Consider the following 15,104-nt stretch of genomic DNA (forward strand, 5'->3'; position numbering starts at 1 on the left):
GGTGACCCCTTGCCCAGACCTCCCTGTTCATGCGTGAAGCTCTTCACCGCAGACATGCATAATTGCCGCAGCCGGCTGCCTGCTCGGTGTGAGTGCTGGGGGCTGCTTCGCTTTGCTTAGCACCTCGCGAAGCGGCTGTAAAAGTTACAGCTGGCTCGGTGGCTGCGGAAATCTCGGCACATGGTTTCCTCCCAGCAAAGGAGCGGATCCGCCGCCGTGCCGTCTGGTCACCTCCTTGCTTTGCAGGATGCTTTGTGCATCGCTGCTCTCTCAAGGAGCCGAGCTGGGGACACGGGGTGGGACGGTGGCCCCCGGTGCCATCAGCCCTGAGTGAGTGCCTGCCGGTGCTGCAGCCAGTTCTGTTACTGCATCGACCCGCGGCGGAGGGGGCTGGTGCCCGCCAAGGACAAAAAGGGATCAGATTTTAATGTTTGCAGAAGGTTTTGAGACACAGTGTATGGTGCAAAGTACAAATTGCTTCAGCCACAAGAGCAAAGAACTGTTGGGCCAGGTTGTTCCCAATCGGCTGGTGGTGTTGACACTCGGCTGGTGGTGTTGACACTCAGCTGGCGTACAGCCCGCGTGCCCAGGCACGTGGTGTGCTGGGGACAGGCTGACCGAGCAGTGGGCTGGGGCTGGCCCAGCATATGCCATCTATTTTTGTGCTGAATGAGGGTCCCAGTGGTTCCTTTGCACTGGTGAGTTGCTGGTTTGGCTTATCCCAGTCTCGCTGTTGCCGAGGTTTGACTCCATGTACAGAGGATGCAGTTGTCCTGGAGCCCAGGATGGACCTGTCCTCCGCAGAGGACTCGCATTTTTCCTTCACTCTCTAAATACACCAAAACCACAGTGTTTGCTGCCAGGGCCGGGCTCTCGCTGGTGCAGGACAGGAGTGAGCAGCCCCATGTGGAAGCAAACCTGGGCTCTGTGTCTCTTGGCGGCTGGGGGGCCATGCACGCCGGGGAAGGGGGACCCACCCCTGGGCAGGATTAGGGCTGTGGATGCTCACCCCCCCAGATCCCCAGTAGGTTCCCAGGTTCATCCTTGCTGGGAGCTGCCCCCTTCACCTTGAGCAGCGTTGGGAGCATTGCACCATCTCCTCCTGCACGTTGTCCTGGGGCCCCAGGGCTGGCGTCCCCTTCCCATTGCACTTCCCGTCCCTGGGGTTGCTGTTCTGTCATTTAAAACTCCATGTGCATTTTTATGGGCTGTACATTTGGGGCTTTGAGTTATCCCAGGCACTGCTCTGCTTTTTCTGGGATGAGATGTGGGATGCTGCTTCCCTTTAGAGAGCCCCTGTGGGTGTCGGGGGGCTCCCCACCACCGCCGGCTGCGGGACCTGCCGGGGCTGAGTCCTGAGACCGGAGTAGCTCAGAGACACGGATCCTGGCTTTCATTTACAAACAGCTCCATGTAGGCTGGAAGCCTCCTGGGAAGCTGTGATCTGCCATGCTGGAAGTAAGAGCTTCCGAACTCAGCCCTTACAAATAGCTGACGGAGCTTGGCTCTCCCTGAAAGCTTGCTCTGATCCGGAGATGGTGCTTTTAGTCGAACGGTAGCACTGGCTCCTCTCCTGAAAGACGCTCCTGCAGCTCCCACGTGTGTGTCTGGCTCCAGCCGCGCTGGGGCTTTTGCTGAGGCAGGACACTGCCCTTCCTCCCAGGAAAAGCACAGGGGATGTGTCATTTGATGAATTCTGCATTTGAAAAGAAAAATTAAAGGAAGAGACAAAGCAGAGCTGGGATCCCTTGGCCGTGGGCAGCCGTTCGTTGGACTGACCTGTGGCGTTTGCGGCAGCCGCTTGCCACGGCTCTGCCCTCGCTGCCCAGCTCGCCTGCCCGGGGCAGGGCTGCCCGTGCACGGCTCAGCTGCCGAGGTTGAACAGGTCCAGTGGTTTTGAGGCAAATGCCAATGTAGAGCTTAGCTCCGTTTGCAGCTCTGTGTCCTGTGACCTGGGCTGAGTCCCAGGGCTGTGTCTGTCCCCTGCCTCCCTGCTGGGGGGGAGGGATGTGGGTGCTCTGTGCTTGGCGTTGGGCTGTACACGCAGCTGGGAGAGCGTCGGGCGAAGCTCCTGGCTGTAACAGTGCTGTTTAAATTCCCATCTCGGTTATTAGTGCAGCACCTCTCGTCTCCACCGGCTCCCTTCAATATCTGGACTGTGAATCAGGTCGAGATGAGGGACCTTTCTTGGTCCCATCATCTCTGGCTCCTTTGTCATATCCCTGCGGCCAGGCTGAGGGCTGGCACGGGCAGAGCCGTGCTGCAGCTGGGGTGGCTGATGGTGTGGTGGTCATGGGCAGGGCTGCCCCTGGGTGCTGGGGTCCCGCTGCTGCTTGTCCTGTTTCCCTTCATGCTACAGAAAACATGCGTTTGTCCAAGTGTCTCAGATGAACATCTGCTCACCTACAGCTGCCCAAAGATGGGCACCGGGGGTACTCCAGGAGCACCCATGGGTCTGGCTGCGGACCCATCCCTGCTAGTGGGGTGCCGCCTGCACCACCCCTGGGGCGTCCCCCCAAGTTCGGTGCCTCAAGCCCCCTCCCCATGTCTTGTCTTTGCAGGAGACGTGCTGTTCCAGATGGCAGAAGTCCACAGGCAGATCCAGAACCAGCTAGAGGAGATGGTGAGTGCCCCAGCCCGGACACGCCGGGCTCTGCCTGGCCGTGGGCTCTGCCCGTGTTGCAGCTGAGCAAAATGGTTTGTCATGTTTGACTGGGTGACACCAGCCCCTCTGAAGCGGATTTGCTAAGCTGCAAAGGGTCTGGTCTGTTTGGGCATCTGCTTCTGCCCTGCTGGGTCCCTCTCTGAGTGTCTGTCTGTCCCTCACTGCTGTCAGCCTCTGCTCTGTCTGTACAGCCCCTCTCCTCTGCCTGCCCCAGTGCTTCCCGGGCAGGGTTTGCCAGCCCTCGCCAAGGAACCCTGTTTTCTCTTTCTGCCTGCAGCTCAAGTCCTTCCACAACGAGCTCCTGACACAGCTGGAGCAGAAGGTGGAGCTGGACTCCCGGTACCTGAGTGTGAGTTACGGACTCGTGTAGTCCAGCAGCACAAGCGTTGGCTCGGGCGTCTCCCGTTCCCGCTGCCCGCCTGCCCCCTCGCCCGGCTCCCTGCTCAGGGGGACTGTTGTGCCCGGGCACTGCTCCTGCCCCCGGCCACAGATGGATCCCCGGCCATCTCGCACATCACCACGCACAGAACAGCATTTCCCCAGGTGTCAGACTATTGCTGCCCCTGTTTGCTCTCTGGGCCGTGGGGATCCTGCTTCTCCCAAAGTCCGGGGCAGGTCTGCTTCTGCCAGCCCTCTGCAGCAGGAGCAGTGACCGAGGCAGGGGCTCAACTTCAGCTGCTCAGAGCTTTCTCCTGTCGCATCCAGGCTGCGCTGAAAAAATACCAGACAGAGCAAAGGAGCAAGGGGGACTCGCTCGACAAGTGTCAGGCAGAGCTGAAGAAACTTCGGAAGAAGAGCCAAGGCAGCAAAAACCCCCAGAAGTACTCTGACAAGGAGCTGCAGGTAGGACCCCAGGCGTGGGGGGGACGAGCATCTCCTCCTCGTGCCGGGCAGCGGATGCTTGGTACCACATGCTAGAGGTGGCTCGGCTCTCCCAAGCGTTTAGATAAGGGCTCGCCGTTTCTTTAGAGGAACGGGCGCAGCAGCATTAGGGGAGCGTGGTGGGGTGTGGGAAGTGTGGATAGGGAGGGGGCGGCAGCCCTTGATGGGAGCGGGTTGGTCTCGTGGCCGCCCCGGGGGAGGACGGTGCAGAGGGGGAGGCTGTGAGCTCCGCTGACGGCAGATGTTGTGCCAGGCGGTGCGGTGGTGACTAACCCTGCTCGATCCACTGCTCCCGGTGCTTTTTATTTTTTTCCTTAATGAATGAACCCAAAAAGATCATTAATTTCTGTTGTGCCAGATCCATCTTCCTCTGGATGGTGTTTTGCTTAAATATTTTCTGCGCCTGCTGCTGGGGCGCCCCTTCCCCCAGCCCGCCGGGGCGGCGGCGCGGGCCGGGGGCGGCCGCGGTGAATCACTGCGGTGTGATCGCGGTGTGGGCTCCCTCGCCAACCACGCGCCGTTTGCTAATCGGGTCCCGGCTGCGTGGGGCCGGGGTCCCTCACGGCACCTGCCTGGACGGTTTGTGCTGCGGGATGGGCACGTTTCGGAGGTCGAGGCGTTGGGATTCCCCGCAGGGAGGGAGTCGGGGTCAGCATCTGGCTGAAGAGCATCCAGGGCACGTCCCCAGCTGGTGCCGGCTGAGCCGGGGCCGTGAGCGGGACGTGCCAAGGGGCTGTGGCACCCGGGTTACCGATGTGTTCGCAGCAGGAGTTCATGTCTTCCGAAGTCTGCAACCTTTGGTTCAAGCGTTGCCTGGAGCATGGCTGAACACGGCAAACTTTAACGGGAGATCGATGTATCTGCAAATCTGCTCTGGCTGAAAGTCCTCGTGCTGCTACTTGAGTTAAGGCCATTGAATGATTGCAGCACGAGTAATACCTTGAAAAGGGGAAGATGAACCCTGAAGCCAGAAATTACCTAGTCTTGTCTCTGAGGCATGAGAGCCTGCGTTATGTCGGGACCAGGATCTGTTGCTTTGGATGCCGCGGGCCGTCAAAATGGTCCGCGTCTGCTGAAGGGGATCTAAACGTCGGTGGCACTTCACTCGCAGGGGCTGTGTGGTGGTGGCATTTAAAGTAATCGGCAGATAGTTACCGTGAAGGTTGTGCTGGGGAAGTGACATTCTTAATTGCACTAAAATTTGGGAAATCAGTCATTCTCTCAGTGGTGTGAATCAGAATAAGCACTGAAGGAGAAAAACGCACCGCAGTCATCCACCTCGGCTCGGTGTGCAGCTCCCGTGCTGAGCCGGAGAGCGTTGCATGGAGCTCATGCTTGTTTGCACTGCCGAGGCCGTGCTGGGCTGCTTGCAGGAGGCACGGCTGGCCGGAGCACGGCTGGAAGGTGTCGATGCAGCAGACTGGGGTGTCCTGCCCGCTGTGGCGGCGGCTGGCGCGTTCTTGAGAGCTGAGCAGCTTAAACCACTTCTGAGTTGTGGCATCTCCACAAGCCCTTGCTCTGAAATTCCTGCTGAGCAAGAAAAGCCCTGTTAGGCAACAAGGCTCAGTGTGGGGAAACTTGGGGATCAAACCTGTTATCCCCCACCTGTGAAAGCTGCTGATAGGGACAACAGAGCAAAATTACTGCCAGAGCCACCCCTCTCCTGCCTAACCCTGCCGGGCTGCTGCCGTGCAGGGATCCCCATCCCACACCCGGAGTTGGAGGAGGAGAAAATCCATCCCGGTGATCGGCTTTATATAGCTGGGAGAGGAGCGATGGTTTGATCCTCCTGCTGGGATGCGGCAGGGACGGGGTAGTCCTGTTAGCACAGCAGCTTTGGGCAGGGAAACAGGATCAGGCTTTCATTCTCTTAATCTTTCAGCAGTAAGTATTTAGGAAGCGCTTATCTCTGAAAAAGCCTTATGATGGCTTTTGAGCTTAAAGAGCTATGAGACTGCTCAATTGCTTGCTGCTTTTTTTTTCCCCCCTTAGATCGAAATACAAAGTTAAATTGCTGAATTCAGCCAAGCAGGCAGTTTTCCCTCTGTTCTCTGCTGGCTGCGATGCTGGTATTTCTTTTCCACAGAAAAAGAGGGTGTTTTGGGCTACCCTTAATGCTGTTCTTACCCTTGCCTGGGCATTGGAGAGCGGGGGGGATTGCTGCAAGGATGGGTCCAGCCTGGAGCTATGCAGATGTTGGTACCGGCCTGAGGAGGGAGCCTTGTGTGGGGCTTAGTGAAACTGGGCTTAGTGAAGCCAGGCTTGGTGAACTGGAGCATCTGCAGATCTGCTGGTGTTGCACTGTGGGGCTTTGCTCCACAAAAATCTTTCTCAACTAGCTTAAAACAGAGAACCACGCAGTTCGCCCTGGGGAGCTGCTGCATGCGGTTCAGCTTGTTTAGCTGGCCCAGAGCCACCCCTGCGGCCAGCTTGTAAAACCCCCGGCGGCCTCCGAGGAGGCTGCTGAAGGCACCTTGTGATGCTTGCGGGAAGCTGAAGACTTCATCAGGCTGGTGCCTGGGGACCGCAGACCGATCAGACAACAACTGGATGGAGCTGCTCTTATGGACTGTTGCAGATTGCTTGTCTCGTAATGGGAGAAGCTGCTCTTGATGGAAATGTCCTGGTAGCTACATCAGTCATCTCATTCAATAAAGCAATAACATCTTACTCTTCTTTTGAAGACTCATCCACTTACGGTACCGTAGCAGTCGGCAGCCGGGAGTCTGATGCTCTGTCATCATCTGTCTTCGTATTTAATGCTACGGGAAGCAGAATTGCTCCTTTCTGCCTTTTCACCACTTGTTGAGTGACCACATCTTGTCATCGCCTGCAAGTGAGATGGGTGGGCGAGACGAGCGCGGTGGGAGAAGCAACGCTGTCCTCCTGCGGGGAGCTCCAGGACGTGGTTTCTGTAACATCGTCTCACTCTGCTGAAGTGAGAAGTGATTTGGGGCTGTTCAGGCTCTGGTTTGCCGAGTGGCAGAGGACAGCCCTCACCCGGGCCCAGGTACCAGCGTGGCTTGGGCTCCACGCTCTGCTAGATTGATCGCGGAGCCCAGTAAAACAGCCCAAACATCTCACCTGTGACTCTGCAATTCAGATTTTCCCCCTTTATAAAGCAGAAATAAATGCTGATATTCAGCAGGCACTGCAGAGAACTAATTCTCTTATGGCTGGTGAGCAGTAGCTTTGGGAAGACGGAGGTTGAGGAGGTCTGCTCGGGATGAGGCAGCGGCGCGATGCTCATGAACGCTTGCAGGAGGCTTCTGAGCTTCATCAGCGACTCGTTGCATGGAGAGAGCTGATCCAGGGTTGTCTGCGAGTCTCACATCATCTGACCACTGTCTCTTGTGCTTGTTTTGTGGCGTTTAATAGGTGAGGATGGGCGTCACAGGATTAAAATGGTTGAGAATTTAAAACACCTTGTGGTTTGCAGTAAAGACGACTCGCGTAGCTTAAAAGCAGCTCAAAGTGCAATTAGGCTGCAGGAGTGATTTTCCATCTCCAAAGCTTTGTCATGGTCAAGAGAGATGCTGCGGTGATCGGTTGTTACTGCTGAATGTCGCAATAAAGGCAGGCTTTTATTCCTTATGAATCAGTCCAGAGCTTTTGTTATACGTGAGGAATGAAAGCTGAGACAGCTAACTGCCTCAAATGTCTCATCTTAGTTATGTAGTTACTGAGATTTTTTTTTGACCCATGTTGAAAACCGGGAGAATAAACAATTCCATTCACTTCATGTCTTTTATGAATAAGAACGAAAACAATATTAAGATTAAACAATCACCAAGGAAGCTAAACTGCTGTATCTTCATTAAATGCTGGTTATGATTGTCCTGGTTTCGGCTGAGGTAGAGTTAATTTTGTTCCTGGTAGCTGCTATAGTGCTGTGTTTTGGATTTAGGATGAAAATAATGTTGATAGCACACTGATGTTTTAGTTGTTGCTGAGCAGGGCTTGCACAGGGTCAAGGACTTGTCAGCTTCTCATGCACCACCAGCCGAGGAGGCTGGGGGTGCACAAGAAGCTGGGAGGGGGCACGGCCAGGCCAGCTGACCCCAACTGGCCAAAGGGCTACCCCATACCGTATGGCGTCATGCTCAGTATATAAACTGGGGAAAGCTGGCCAAGGGTCCGCTGCTCAGGGACTGGTAGGGCATCGGTTGCCCCAGTCGGCGGGTGGTGAGCAATTGCATCATATATCACTTGCTTTGTATATTCTTTTATTATTATTATTACTACTACTACTATTTTATTTTCTTTCAATTATTAAACTGTTCTTATCTCAACCTAGGAATCTTCTCACTTTTACTCTTCCGATTCTCTCCCCCCATCCCATCGGGGGGGAGTGAGCGAGCGGCTGCCTGGTGCTCAATCGCCGGCTGGGGTTAAACCACGACAGTGATCAAACCATGAAATCAAGGTCACGATGAGTTTAGGACCTTGATTGAATCAACAGCTCAGTAATGAAGTTATGTTGGTTCAAACTATTAAATCATATTAGCGCTACAAGCAATTGCATTTCTCCATTGGGCTGAGGCGGAGCTGACTGTAATTCATGCTAAATAGCAAAGCTGAAGCCGGCTGTTTGCGGTGAAAGGCTGTGCCTGAGCTGGGCGAAAGGGCTTTGGCGTGGTTGTGCCGGTGAGCAGCTTCGCTGGGAACTGCAGGGGGGCAGAGGGAGCTCACTGCTCCTCCCAACCCCTGCAAAACCAGGGGTTTGCTGAGCCAGGGGCAGCGGGATGTGAAGGCTGAGCTCAGCTCCTGCCCAGAGGTGTCTTCTGCTTGTCCACACCTACACCTGCTCCTATGGGAATATTCTAAGCATTAAATACCACTGTGCCAAATAACCTGGGGGGGTTTATAAACTTTTGTAATTGAAACCTCATTTTGCTATTCCCATCAGGAGAAGTAATTTTAGCTATAGGTCAAGAAGCTCTAACTGATATGGAGTTTGCACAAACCAGGTTACAAAGGCTTATGTAAAAGTCAAATAGGGAAGAATTACGTAAACGCTCAGTGGCTGCAGGTAACTCTCTCCAGGTTTTGTCGTGCTTTAAGCTGAGTTAGGCTGGGTGTCCAAACCCAGCAAATACAGTCAGCGGGTGCAGGGAGGGGAAGTGCCTGTGAAACGCGTGGTGGGAGATGCATCGGGTCTGGGGCCGAGCTGCTCTGGTCGTGGGCAGCGCCTGAGCATCCTTCTTGCTGTGGCCGGGTCGGGACCGAAAGGGATCAACCCGAGTGTTCATGTAGTTCAGTGGCGTTACCTGCTTGTGTCTCGGGACCTTATTGGAGAGCTCATCCCTTGCAGTATTTTTTGCCTCTGTTGTTTACTCTGTAATCAGCTGTGAACTCACGTGCTGGTGACGTTGGCCCCTCTTACTTGGGGCTGCAGCCCTGAGCGTCTGGGGAGGCTTTGGGCGTTGCACCTTGCTCTGGCAGCACACCGGACCCTCTTCTCTCTGGACATGGTGCCGCAAGAGCCGTATGCTGAAGTGGCTTTTTCAGACTTTGTGGTCTGTGAGAGCTTATGAAAAAGGCAGCACCGAGAGGAGGAGAGTCTCTGTCTCCTCTTTCCAGCGGCTGTGGTCAGGGTGGGCTTGCTCAGCCGCTGTGGCTGGCTGGCAGCATCCCTTCCACCCCAGGGTGAGCTACAGGCTCCAGCACAAAAAGCGTGGTTTCCTGAAACCAGCTCTACAAATCTATAAGCAGCTGCTACAAATACGCAAAATGAAGTCTTAAATTTCTTTTCTTCTGGGCTGAGATGCCTTAAATGACTCTTCTGGAAAGCTGGTCTCTGTCCTGGTACCTACGCAGGTCAGGGCCACGTCTGATGAGTGTTTTGGTACCAAACCTTGTGCATTGAGCTGTTGATCTGGGGTGTCCCTGTATTGAAGGAACGTTTTAAGCAGCTGATCATGAAACCCCCGCACAGCCGGCTGGAGAAAGTGCTTGCCTGCTGTTTTGCTCTCTGTAAATTTTATGTAATATCACATGTGTGCGTGGATGGCACTTTATAGGAGCAGTGAAAGCCTGATGCCCCGATGAACAGATGTGTGAGACAGGCAATGTAATGAGGGGAGACAGTCCTTCTCGGGGGAGGAAAGGGAGGCTGGCATCCTTGGAGCAGGGCAGCTGTCAGGGTTGTGCTCCCTGCATGCGCTCTGGGTGTTGTTTCACCTTTGGTAACCATCGAGTCCGCAGCATCCCGGAGGAGGGTTTTGGCCGCAGGGTGATGGAGCTGGAGCAGTGGAGGCTGGTGGGCAGCGCAGCAGGTGCCGGCACTAGGAGACCTTCCCTTGCTGGAGATGTCGGTACTTGTGCGGGGCAGGGGGAGTTTCTTCTCCCTGGGAAGGGTGTAGAGCTTTGGGGTCCCCGTGTGACAGATGCACAGAACCCATCTGACCGTGGACGGCTGCGGCAACGTGGGGCCCCGTGGCTCTGCGGGGGTACTTTGTCCTTGCTCTTTGCAAGTGAAAATGTATTTTGGCTCCTGTGGTGACTTGCGTGTGGGCATTCTCTGCTGCGGGAGAGGGTTTGGTCTGTTGCTTTATATGCCTTATTACAAGAGAGGTTGGGTCACCTCAGGCTCATTTCCGAGCTCCGGTCTCCTTCCCGGCCGTGCTCTGCTGGGAAGAGCCGCTGATACCCCAGGGCTCGAATACAGCATCGCTCTGTCTGGCTAAGCAAACCGACCAACCTCCCGCTCCATCTGCAACACACTTAGGCAATGATGGAGGTGGCCAGGAGGGAACGATGTCTCCCCCGAGGCTGCTCCAGGGTCCACCAGCTTCCACACAAGGAGCAAATTCTGGGAATGAGGAAAAGCTGTCTCCTTCCCCGGGAGCTGTTGGGGCTGAGGATCCCAGGCTTCTTGTTTTCCTCAGTTTGGCTATATACTGTGGCAGGGTTTCAGCTGCTTTTACTTGAGACTATTGAACAGCTTAGATGCTCTTTCTCTGTTAATCAGCCTAACTTCTTTCTTATTTTATCCCATTACTTTCTAATTATTCTCCCTTGTGGTTCCCTAAATAAATCCTCCCTTCTCTTGGTGTTTACTCCTTGCAGGTATTTCAGCCTGCTGCATCGGTCCGGCACAGCTCAGAGTCCTCTCCCTTCCCCTCTCTTTCCTTTGTCTCTTTTCCCTGCTGCCCTGTGCTGCTGATCCTGACCCTGGGACAAGAGCCCGGTGTTTGGGCACGGTCCCCTCCCTGCTCTGCGTCTCTGCTGATGCTGCGGCGTGCTCCCCTGCGGTGGTACTGGCTTTCTGGTCTCAAAACATGCAAGAACCACTTCCAGTGTGGTTAGCTGGTGCCTCCTGAACGGCAGCCTTGCTGGCTTCTACTTGCTGTTGGTTCCCTCTTGGCCCTGTGGCTGATTCTTGCTCAGCAGTGGCAGATGCATCTGATCACTGATAAAGATCTGTAATGCTGATTTCTGCAGTTGTGCTTAATGCATTAGCATTAGCACTGCCCTTGGCTCATATTCCGAACTGGATAGAGCGGTCTGAGCTAATTTTTTTCCAGTAAGGCTGTGTGGTTATTAAAGGCTTGACTGAAGTTCAGTAACGATGTTGCTGTTTCACCTGTGCTAACTGCACTGATGGCAGTGTGTGCTTGAAAAGGACTCAGGTCTTGACATGCTTTTTCATCTTCACACACCCCTAGCTGTCAGCTTTGGAGTGGCACTGGGAAGTCGTTAGGGTAAGCGGCAGGGCCTTTGTGTGTCCTGGCTTTTCTGTGCCAGGGATGACAGTGGCTGTTCCAGCTGGGGACTTTGCAGCGTCTTGTTTCCTCTTTCATGTTTTCTTGTTCCTAATTCACTGCCTGACCAGTTGGGGTAACTTGGTCTGGCTTCTGAATGGAGATTGCCCAGCTTTGGCTGGACCCAGCGTGGCCAAGCTTTGCTCCAGCATTGCTCATCAGCCCCGGGCACTGGGCAGCCAGGAGGGCTTGAACCAGCGGGTCCCTGGCTGAGCCACCACCACCTGCGCAGCCGGGGCTCCCCGGGCTGCCGGAACCGGGCTCCCCCTCCTGGGATCGCTGCTTCCCTGGGCCGGGCAGGAGCCCTCGCTCCGCCGGCTCCCACCCCTGAGCCGCGGCAGCATCTTAAACCAAACCCTTTCGCCGGCTGCGCCCAGCGCCGCCGCGTGCTGACATTGCTAATTAGGTCAGCGGCTCCCGGTGAATTGGAAGTGGATGTGTTCGGGAGGCGGAGGGGGGGACGGGGGAGTTATTTGAGGCCTCTCCAACCTAGAAACCCAGAAAAGGTTTCTGGAGCTGTTGGGTGGCTCCGGCGTGTGCTCTGGCTTTTGGCACAACTGTGACCACCACAAGTGCGGTCCTGGCCGGCTCCCTGTCCCCTCAGGCGCTCAGGTCACAAATGGGGCTTTTGTTCCTCCTTTAAACTGGGATTTTTATTTAGATGATGCTTAAAATCTGAATTTGAAGCCGACAGCTTAAATCAAGGTCTGAATTTAAGATGCGTCACTCGAGTGGTACATGCTTGTTGGTGAGGTCCTGGGGAGGATGCTGCGGAGCCCGGGCGCACCGAGGCCAGCGGGGAGGCACCTGCCCCTGGCCCTGACGCCGCTTGTCAGGTCGTGCCAAGCTGAGAAGTGTGTTTGGCTGGGGTTCAAAATGCAGGATGGCTGCAGGATCCCCCTCCATCCCCAGGGAAGGGAGCCTTGAGCGGCAGCCATGAGCCCGACGGTCCTGACGGGCGCCTGGCTGCAGGTAAAGCACCGCTCGCTGATGAAAGACGGTCCTTCTGCTTGACATACAGTAGTGAGATCTTACATCGTGCTTTGTGTGTTACTTTTTTTCTCATGCATCTGGCATATTTAGCAATGTTTTTATTTGAATTGTCTTTCTATGCATTATTTGCAAGCCCACTGTCATTTTGAGCAAATCCAAAATGAAAACTGTCTAGTGAACAAGAAGTGTTGCTCGCCATTTTGTAATGTAATACCGTGTAAAAATCAAGGCTCTGAATAAATCAATGGCACATCAGGCATATTTACATAAAGTATTAAAAGCGCTGAGAATACTAAATTTAGAGCATAGGCTCTCTGCTTGCAAATCAACATGTTCTAACTGGCTGCAGCCATTAAGACAAGTCTTTCCTTCGCAAAATAATTAAAAGTATACTTGTAAAACAAGGTTGAAATCAGGGATGTAAATAAGGCTTTACCTTGCGTATTTAAGTCATGATTAAAACTAAAAATCTAACATGGCTAACACAAGGAAGAATTTCCCCGCCTCGCATGGCGACGTGCAGTGTGTTTGGGAGCAGAGCTGGCTCTTGCCCACCCGCCGTACCTGGGGCATGGCTGTGCCCGACCTGGGGATGGTTATGGTACGGGGAAACCTGAATCGCGGCGGGATAGTCCTTGTGCTACTGAACTAAATTAGCCAGAGGTGGACTCATTTCACTCCTCACCTTCTCGTTCTTCATGGCCCAGTTAGTAAATTAAGCAGGATGAGTTTAGGGTGTCGGGGTCCGCGCTTGCTCCCGCGCTCCTGCTATTTCAGGTGCTGTCAGGGTTGCGGTTTCCTTCCAGAAATGGGGCTCTGCAGGAGGGGGAGCATCGTCCCGCTGCCTCCCTTGGGAGAGAAGCAAAGGAAACTTTTTTGGGAGCTGCCTGTGGTGCAGGTGTGTGGGGACAGCGGGGCTCTGTCCGTCCCGGGCGTAGCAGGGCTGCGATGGAGGGGTTGGGGCACCGGACCCCGGGGGAGCTGGGGGCTCTCCGGCCTGGCGCTGGGCTGTCCTTCCCTCCCAACTCCCTGTCACTGCTGCCAAGCTGACGCCTCTGGGCTCTGTCCTTGTGCTGTTCCCGGGGCTAATAATACCTGGGAGGAGGCGGCGTGCTGCCGGCAGCGCCTCTGTCCCAAGCCCACTCCACAGGAGCGATGCTTTCCCTGCTCGCGCCGAGCACGTCCTCCCACTGCCGCCTGCTCCCGCCGGCACGTGCCCGGGGCTGCTGCCGCCTCTTCCCGATGCCTCTCTGCCTGCTGCTGGCACAGGCCGGCTGCTTGCCAGCTTTCCCGGTGCCCTCCCCTATATCCCTGCCAGCCCCGGTCCCGCTCAGCTCCCCCTGCAGCTTCGCTTGGGGGTGATGCAAACAGCTCCATTATTTCTGCTTTTACACCCAACGGTGTCGGCTCAGTTACCTTCATTTATTTCTATTCCTAAACATGGGTGTTTGCACTGGATTTTCTCATTTGGGGGGAAGAAAATTCTCCTTGAAACAGAGTTGTTGGTTGCAAACTGGGTTTTTACCCATTTGTCAATGACCCCCTTTCCCCATCTGTGTTGGTGACTGTGGGGAGACCCAAAACCCGCTGGGTCCAGCACGAGATCTCCGCAGGGTTTGCTCTCGAGGGAGGATGCTCCAAGCAGGGTGGAGCAGTAGGAGCTCCAGCTCTGAAATAAGCCCCCTTTGAAGTCTGGGATGTCACTTAATCTCACTGCTTTGTTGAGGTTTGTTCCATTTTATGTGTCTGCTAATAAATATTGTAGCATGCTAAAAATAACTGTTAAACATGAAGGAAGAAGTCCTGCTTTGGGCCCTGAATTTCCAGTTTAATTCCTTTCTCAGGGAAGCTCAGACTTTCGGAAACAGGTTTAGCAGTGCCTGGTCTGCACGGCTGCTTGTGGCTTTTCAGTGTGGTGCTGCCATCCCAGGGAAGAGCCAGTGGCAACGAGGTGTTGCAGGGCAGGACAGCGACGGGTGGGAGAGATGCTCCTCGTAGAGGCTCGGCGGCTGCTCTCCCAGTGCCACATCAAGGGTGGAAGCTCCTTGCAGAGGAGCTGGGGACATCCTGAGGGCATTGAGGGAGGAGAAAGTGGCTCGTTCGGGGAGCTGGGGACATCTCAGGGCCCTCCGTGCTCAGGGATGCTGACGGTGTGGCCAAGCAGCAGCCCTGCGGTCCCCGGCATTGCTCTGAAGACCTCCCGTGTGCCATGTTTGCACCGCACAGGTCAGCTCGTGTGGCTGGGTTACCCCAGCGTGCGCAGCTTCCATGCCCTGTACGGTGCTGGCAAAGCCCCGCGTGGCACAGCCGTGCTGGCAGAAGTCCCGTAGGTAGAGCAGGAGCCTGTGCCAGCAGAGGAGCCTCCCGCTGCTGCGTCTGCGGCATCTCTACCCGGCGCTGGCAGGAGCCCTGGCGTCTGCACAGCCCCGGGGTGCGGCACGGAGGAACAGCCACCCCGGCAGTCCCCTCACTGCCTGTGGCCGGGCAGGGAGTGCTGTGCCAGCATGCAGCGCTGCCCTGCCCTGGCACCGTGCGCCTGTCCCCTGCACCGCTTACCGTGTGGCTGACTGGCAAATGCAAACTGAAAGCGCTGCCGGTAGTTTTAGCGTTGCTGGTGGTTGTGTGTGTTGGAGGAGGAGCTCATGTGCTGTCCCACTGCGGCCCCCTGCTCTCGGCAGCACGGCTCTGCCCCTCCTTGCAGGCAGCAATGGGCAGCAAGCGGTGATTCGGCGCAGACGCCAGCAGCAGAGGAGGTGCCGGAGGTGTTCAGCCTGGGCTGGTTTCATGGTGGCTTACGC

At 55.5% G+C, this 15,104-nt stretch overlaps 1 protein-coding gene across 6 annotated transcripts in view; it reads left to right on the forward strand.

Moving 5' to 3' along the window:
* Nucleotides 1–15,104, forward strand: part of BAIAP2 (BAR/IMD domain containing adaptor protein 2) — a gene marked incomplete at its 3' end in the record, with an annotated part of 50,470 nt that overhangs the window by 21,473 nt on the left and 13,893 nt on the right. For all 6 annotated transcript variants that reach the window (XM_082327121.1, XM_082327118.1, XM_082327117.1 and 3 more), the window contains exons 4-6: nt 2,562–2,623; nt 2,943–3,014; nt 3,371–3,508. In XM_082327121.1, coding sequence (XP_082183247.1) covers nt 2,562–2,623; nt 2,943–3,014; nt 3,371–3,508 — 272 coding nt within the window. The remainder of the gene's footprint in view (nt 1–2,561; nt 2,624–2,942; nt 3,015–3,370; nt 3,509–15,104) is intronic.

The sequence above is a fragment of the Platalea leucorodia genome (genome assembly GCF_965183815.1).
Source record: "Platalea leucorodia genome assembly, chromosome: 14".
Lineage (NCBI taxonomy): Eukaryota > Metazoa > Chordata > Aves > Pelecaniformes > Threskiornithidae > Platalea > Platalea leucorodia.